The sequence below is a fragment of the Passer domesticus genome, chromosome 29, assembly GCF_036417665.1.
Source record: "Passer domesticus isolate bPasDom1 chromosome 29, bPasDom1.hap1, whole genome shotgun sequence".
Classification (NCBI taxonomy): Eukaryota; Metazoa; Chordata; class Aves; order Passeriformes; family Passeridae; genus Passer; species Passer domesticus.
Genome location: NC_087502.1, coordinates 4,094,580 through 4,101,112, shown reverse-complemented (window position 1 = coordinate 4,101,112; position 6,533 = coordinate 4,094,580). Strand labels below are relative to the sequence as shown.

Sequence of the window (6,533 nt, the reverse complement as noted above, 5' to 3'; positions counted from 1 at the left end):
GTCTTTATATTTTATCTCTTTTCTAACACTTCTATGGCATTTGCTGTGGGCAATCAATAAAAGGTGCATTTGTTTTGATCAATACTGAAATCCCCTTTGTGTTGATTTTGCACTCTGAGATCAGTTAATGAACCATCACGACCTCCACTTGTACCAGAGGATCGAGACAGAGGTGCCCACCAAACCAAGGAGAAAAGACAAAACCAGAGGTCAAAGTGCCGTGGGGTGCTGTGGGGTGTCATGGGGTGTCCCTCTCTGTGCTGGCACAGGGCAGAAGGTCAGTGCAAGGAACAGCCATTGGAACATCCTATGGGACACAGGGACATGCTGTGGGACACGTGAATATCCCACAGGACACAGCCCCGGGACCTTGGGGACTTTGGTCCCACCAGGGGCAGGGGGCAGGGGCCATACAGAGAGGGACAGGGACACATGGAAAGGAACAGGGTCACACAGGGGAGATGGGGATGGGGACACTCAGAGGGGACAGGGACACATGGAAGGGAATGGGGTCACATGGGGGAGATGGGGACAGGGACACTAGGACGGGACAGGAACACACGACGATGGGGAAAGTGGACAGGGACAGGTGCAGAGAGATAGGGACACACAGGTGGGGGATGGTGATACACAGAGGGAAGGAGGGACAGGGACACATGGAGGGGACAGGGACACACACAGGGAGACAGGGACACATGAAGGGGGGAACACGATGCCACCAGGATACACATGTGGGGACGCTGCCATCAGGACATGTCAGCACAAGAAGCCATCAGGACGTGTCAGAGGATGCTGCCACCAGAACACGCATTACGACAAAAGGCGGATCCAGTGACACCCAGCACGACACCACGTGATCCCGCGGTGACACCGCCCATGCCCGCCCCTTGCCCTGTCCCCAGCCTGTCCCCAGGAGCGGTTCCATGGCGGTGGCCACGGTGCTAGGTTCCCTGGGCATGGTGGCCCTGGGCACCTTCGTGGTGGTCCTGCTGCTGCGGTGGCTCTGGGATGTGCTGGTGGCTGTCACCCAATTCCGGGCCACTTGTCACCAGCTGAACAAGTTCCCCATCCTGCCCTGGCACAATTGGTTGCTGGGACACACTGGCATGGTGAGGGGACAGTGGGTGGCACCTGCGGGGACAGCGGGGACAGGGGTGGAGGCACCTGCAAAGGAACAATTGGGTGGTGGCACCTGTGAGGGGACCGAAGGAATGAGGTGGTGGCACTTGGGATGGTGAGGACAGAGTGGTGGCACCTGCAAGGGGACAGTGGGGACAGACACACATGTCCCCAAGGCTGGCAGTGTCTTGGTGACACACAAGTCCCCAAGCCTATCTGTGCCCCCAGTGACACACATGTCCTGTTGTCCCCAGGGCCAGAGCACGGAGGAAGCCCTACAGCAGGTGGACACCTTGGTGGCCCAGTACCCTCATGGCTGTCTCTGGTGGGGACTTCTCTGGCTGCCTGTCCTGCGCCTCTTCCACCCCAGCACCCTCCAGCCACTCCTCAGTGCCTCAGGTAGGACATGGGACATCAGACAGATCCCCAGGGCCACCCATGGGTGTCACTGCACCTGGCACAGAGACCTGGCAGTGCCCAGGCAGTGGCCACCAACCCAAGTCCACAGGTCCCAGAAGTGTCACCACTGCCAGACCAAATGCCACCCCACAGTGGCCACCAACCTGTCCTTGAGGTTCCCCAAGGCCACCCAAAGGTGTCACCATGTCCAGCCTCTGGTTGTCCCCCAACCCTCATCCTTTGGTGGCCATGAGGGGATGGGGGATGGTGGTGGCCATGGAGACATGGAAGTGCTCAAGAGGGTGGCTGTGGCCATGGGGAGATGATGGTGACCATAGGGTGGTGGCCATGGGGGGATGGTGGTCTAGGGGATGGTGGTGCCATGGAAGGGTTGGCCATAGAGGCCAGGAAGATGCTGGTGGCCATGGGGAGCTGGAACATAGACTGGTGGCCACAGGGGAACAGTGGTGGCCATGGGCAGCATTGACCATAGAGCTGATGGCCAGTGGGATGGTGGTGCCTGTAGGGTGGTGGCCATTGGGGAAGAGTGGTGGCCACGAATGGGATTTGGCCGTAGACCGGTGGCCCCAGGTGGCCCCTGGCTCATCTCACCCCCGCAGGACGAGAACGGCCACACCCTGTCGGACGAGGACATCGCGGCTGAGGCTGACACCTTCATGTTTGAGGGTGAGCACGAGCTCTCAGGCGCCACTGGGGAGGAGCCACTCCAGTGTCCCCTCACTCACCCAATGTCCCCACAGGTCATGACACCACGGCCAGTGGCCTGGCATGGCTCTTCTACAACCTGGCTGGCCACCCTGAACACCAGGAGCGATGCCGCCAGGAGGTCCAGGAGCTCCTGGCTGGCCAGGACACTGCAGACATTGAATGGTGAGATGTCCCCAGGGCCACCCCAGGTCATGTGGCTTGGGGACACGATGCCACCCCTGTTTTGTCCCCAGGGAGGACCTGTCCCAGCTGCCCTTCACCACCATGTGCATCAAGAACAGCCTGCGGCTGCACCCTCCTGTCACTGCTGTGTCCCAGTGCTACACTGAGGACATCCCCCTGCGTGATGGCCGTGTCACCCCAAGGGTATGGCATGGCCAAGGTGTCCCCAGTGTCACCAGCCACCCTCATCTGCTGTCCCTAAAGCGGCCATTCCCATCCCACCAGGGGTCATGTGCCCGATGAGCATCTATGGGACCCACCACAGCCCAGACCTCTGGCCTGAGCCTGAGGTAGGGCCACCCTATGAGGTGTCCTTGTCACCATGGTGGTGACAGCTGTGTCCCCTCGGTGTGACTGTGCTGGTGTCACCCCAGGTGTTCAACCCTCTGAGGTTCAGCCCAGAGAACACCAAGGGACAGTGCCTGTTGTCCATCATCCCCTTCTCTGCTGGCCCCAGGTATGTGGTGGAGTGGGGACAGGAGTGTCCCCAGGTGCCACCTCCGTCTCTGGCTGGGTTCACAGTGGGGTGACACTGACAGTGGGGATGTGGTGGCAGGAACTGCATCGGGCAGAGCTTTGCCATGGCTGAGATGAAGGTGGCAGTGGCACTGACACTGTCCCGGTTTGCGCTGCGGAGGGACACGGCGAGGCCACCCCCGCGCCGCAAGCCCGAGCTGATCCTGCCTGCTGAGGATGGGCTCTGGCTGCTGCTGGAGCCACTGGGAGTAGCTGATGGACACGGGTCACCTGGACATGGGGACATCCTGCCACGGAGCTGTCACAGCCAGGGAAAGAGCAGGGAATAAACGAGAGCATGAAGGGGACAGTATCGTGGTGGTGGTGGGGATGTGCTGTCCTTGGTCATGGGACACCTCATGGCATGGACATGCCAACCCAGGGACTTGTCCCCTAAGCCACTTGTCACCACCCATGGCCACGTCCCCCATGTCCTCATCCATGCCCATATAGCCCCATGTCACCATCTATACCTGTGACACCCCCTCCATGCCCAACATCGCCATCCACAGCCATGTCCGCACCCATGTCCTTGTCCATGTTCCCAGCCCCATCCCCACCATATTCCCCAATGTCACCATCCGTGTCTTAGTTAAATGTCTTATTTTTACCCCAGTGTTGGGTGAAGGGATGAAGAAAAGTGAAAGAAAATCAAGGGCAAAATAACAGGATTTATGTGTCCATGTTGGCTGAGTATCCATGTGCCTGGGTGGGTAGAATGGACCTTTTCTAGAGGAATTTCTACTCCATTGTCTCCAAAATCCTGGTTTTGTGCCCCAGTCCATCACCATTTGGCTGTGGAAGATGTCTCTAGGCCAGGGAGAATTAGAATCATGGAATGATTTAGGTTGGAAAAGACCTCCAATACCATCCTTGATGCCACCTGAAGAAATGATTGGCTGCAAAAGGTAAGATAATTTTGGGGTTGAAAGTAAAAAAACTGTGCTGTCCCCTATGAAATTCTGATGTCGGTTTGCATCCCAATGCATTTTTCTCTGGCTGTGTCCAAGTGTCCAAGGGAAGCCAGGAAGATGTGCAGACCACCAGCCAGGTGTCTTTCTAACAGGGATCACCAGGACCATGGATCACCAAGTCTCTGCCCAATGAGGGTCATCATGGACCATCCAATGGGGGTCCTCCAGTGGGGGATGGAGCTGGAGTAGCGCTCAAAGCTCTTCCCGCACACGGGGCACTTGTAGGGCTTCCCTTACTTGCTGCCTCCCTTGGTGCTGGGTCACAGTTGAGTTTTGGGAGAAGTTCTTCTCATACTTGGGACACTGTTAGGGCTTCTCCCCAGTGCGGATCCTCTGGTGGACAATCAGTTTGGAGCTCCGGCTGAAGCTCTTCCCACATTCTGAGCACGTGTAGGGGCTTTCCCCAGTGTGCATTGTCTGGTGGATGATCAGGCCAGAGGTGTCACAGAAGCCCTTCCCACACTCCCCACACACGTAGGGTCGTATCCCAGTGTGGGTCATCTGGTGGCGATTCAGGTGGCCGCTCTTCCTGAAGCCTTTCCCACATTCTCCACATGTATAGGGCCGTTCATCAGTGTGGGTCCTCTGGTGGAGGATCAAACTGGAGCTGGTGTTGAAGGTCTTTCCACATTGCCCACACTCATAGGGCCGTTGCCCAGTGTGGATCCTCTGGTGGACAATCAGGTAGGAGCTGATGCTGAATCTCTGCCCACATTCCCCACACTCGTAGGGGCGTTCCCCAGTGTGAATCCTCTGGTGGCGGATCAGGTCCGAGGTTTCTCTGAAGCCCTTCCCACATTCCCCACACTCGTAGGGCCGTTCCCCAGTGTGCACCATCTGGTGGCGGACCAGGCGGGACCTCATGAGGAAACTCTGCCCACATTCCAAGCACTGGTGGGGCTTCTTGCCATCATCACGCTGCTCATGGACCACCACCTCAGAGCTCTGGCCAGATCTCTGGCTGCCTTCCTGGCACAGGCTGGGTCTTCCTCCCTCAGCATATCCTGGGCTGGGTTTGGAGCCCCTCCTCCTGAGGGATCTCCGGGGCTTTTCCTCCCTGTTGGATTCCTGTGCCGTGGAGCCGCTAAAAACGGCCTCGTCCATGAGGTTCTGCCGTGGGGATTTGTCCTCCCTGCTCTCCATCCTCAGCTCCTTGTCTGCAGGAGAAGGACAAGGAGAGGATGGGATTTGCCTCCGTGCCAGAGGGAAGGAGAAGGAGATCCTCCCAGTCCATCCCCAGCAGGACAGTGTAGGCAGCAGGGTTGTCCTGCAGCCAGGGGCAGTGCTGGGCTGGGAGATGGAGCAGGAGAGAGGGGGAAAGGGGCAGTGACTTCCTCCTCACCTGCCTCAGTGTCCCGGGGCATCTTCCACTTCCTTTCAGCCTTCTCCTCTATCCAGATAAGGTTTGGGAATGGGAAATGCTGATTTGGGGAAAAACAAGATGTGAGTGCATTGCCTTTGAAGGTCCACTGGCCAAGTCCATCTCTAGAAGTCACTGGGTGTCTGGTGGTCAGAAATACCTCCAAAAATCAGCAAGTTCAAAACCACTCTCCCAGGATTTCCCTGTTTCCAGTGTTCTTATTTGAAGTTATGGGGGTCCCTCTTCTCAGCACTTCTGAGGGGCCTGTGGGTCCTGGGCATCCCCCCCGCTCTCGGGTGCTGCTCAGCCATGCTGAGGGGCTTTTGGGGGTCCCAGGGCTCATCCTCCCCTGATTCTGTGACAAATGTTTTTGTGATTTGTGTCAATTGGCAATGGAATTAGCAAATGCTTCTATCTGCTGTGTCCAAAATTGACACAAAAAAAGGTTTTAGAACTTTCTGACCAAATAACCAAATAAAGAATCAAAATAAAAGAAGTATAATAGAGTAAAAGAGATGAGGTTGCAAGATGACTCATGCTTGGAATAAAAGAGAGGAAGTTATGGAAAAGCTAAGAGATATTGCAACAAAGCAACTAAATGCTTATGTATAAAAAAAGCTTGATGCACATGACCAAATCATGTAGCAGACACCAGTGTAAGGCCTCCCTCCAGATGACCACAAGAAGGACAGGAATCAATGACCACCTGGAAAGATTATGAAACTGCGGATCCCAGCTTATTGATATTTGCTGATTTGGACTAACTGAGCTCATTGGAAAATGCTTTGTAGGCTTAAAACCAGTATATATACTTTACTGAACTTGTAAGTGGTGTGTGCCTTGAGTACATCAGTGACTCCCCGGCCACCCAGTGCTGCTGGCTTGCTTTCTTTGAAGTAAAAGATATAGAAATAAAATTCAGATTGACTATTAAGATTTTATATCAATTTAGTGACGCTGACCTGATGCCCTGGATCTCTCGGACTGAGGCTACTGCAGGAGGCACCCCACTTTTGTGGCCCGTAGAAGCCAATAGCCCGGGAGCTAACGGCACCACAAACCTGGTAAAGAAAGCAAGCAAGGAACTGAGCTCCCTGAGAACTGCAGTTTAAATCACCTGCAATTCCAGTGCACAAAGATCCAGACAAGAGCAGCGGGCTGTGAGTATCGTTCGGCTGGGTGGACACGGCAGTGTCTGAGTGAAAGTGAGTGAA

The 6,533-nt window shown here is 55.8% G+C and overlaps 2 protein-coding genes across 2 annotated transcripts; one reads left to right on the top strand and one right to left on the bottom strand.

The window, feature by feature from the left end:
* The first annotated feature begins 923 nt into the window (after positions 1–923).
* On the top strand, positions 924–3,275 carry LOC135287306 (cytochrome P450 4F1-like). Its single transcript, XM_064400654.1, has 8 exons — positions 924–1,109; positions 1,374–1,444; positions 2,045–2,205; positions 2,280–2,409; positions 2,481–2,629; positions 2,695–2,759; positions 2,844–2,926; positions 3,026–3,275. The coding sequence occupies exons 1-8, from the start codon at positions 924–926 to the stop codon at positions 3,273–3,275; spliced, it is 1,095 nt and encodes a 364-aa protein (XP_064256724.1).
* A 361-nt stretch (positions 3,276–3,636) lies between these two features.
* Positions 3,637–5,868, bottom strand: LOC135287411 (zinc finger protein 239-like). Its single transcript, XM_064400770.1, has 2 exons — positions 5,302–5,868; positions 3,637–5,116 (listed from the first exon to the last, which is right to left on the bottom strand). The coding sequence occupies exons 1-2, from the start codon at positions 5,321–5,323 to the stop codon at positions 4,266–4,268; spliced, it is 873 nt and encodes a 290-aa protein (XP_064256840.1). The 5' UTR covers positions 5,324–5,868; the 3' UTR covers positions 3,637–4,265.
* Positions 5,869–6,533: the final 665 nt, after the last annotated feature.

Coding starts and splice junctions, on each gene's coding strand:
- LOC135287411 (XM_064400770.1), bottom strand. CDS start 5,323: ATGCCCCGGGACACTGAGGCAG. Junction 5,117..5,301: donor GCCCCGGGACACTGAGGCAG/GTGAGGAGGAAG, acceptor CTTCTCCTGCAG/ACAAGGAGCTGAGGATGGAG.
- LOC135287306 (XM_064400654.1), top strand. CDS start 924: ATGGCGGTGGCCACGGTGCTAGGTTCCCTGGGCATGGTGGCCCTGGGC. Junction 1,445..2,044: donor TACCCTCATGGCTGTCTCTG/GTGGGGACTTCT, acceptor TGGTGCCTGTAG/GGTGGTGGCCATTGGGGAAG. Junction 2,206..2,279: donor TGACACCTTCATGTTTGAGG/GTGAGCACGAGC, acceptor ATGTCCCCACAG/GTCATGACACCACGGCCAGT.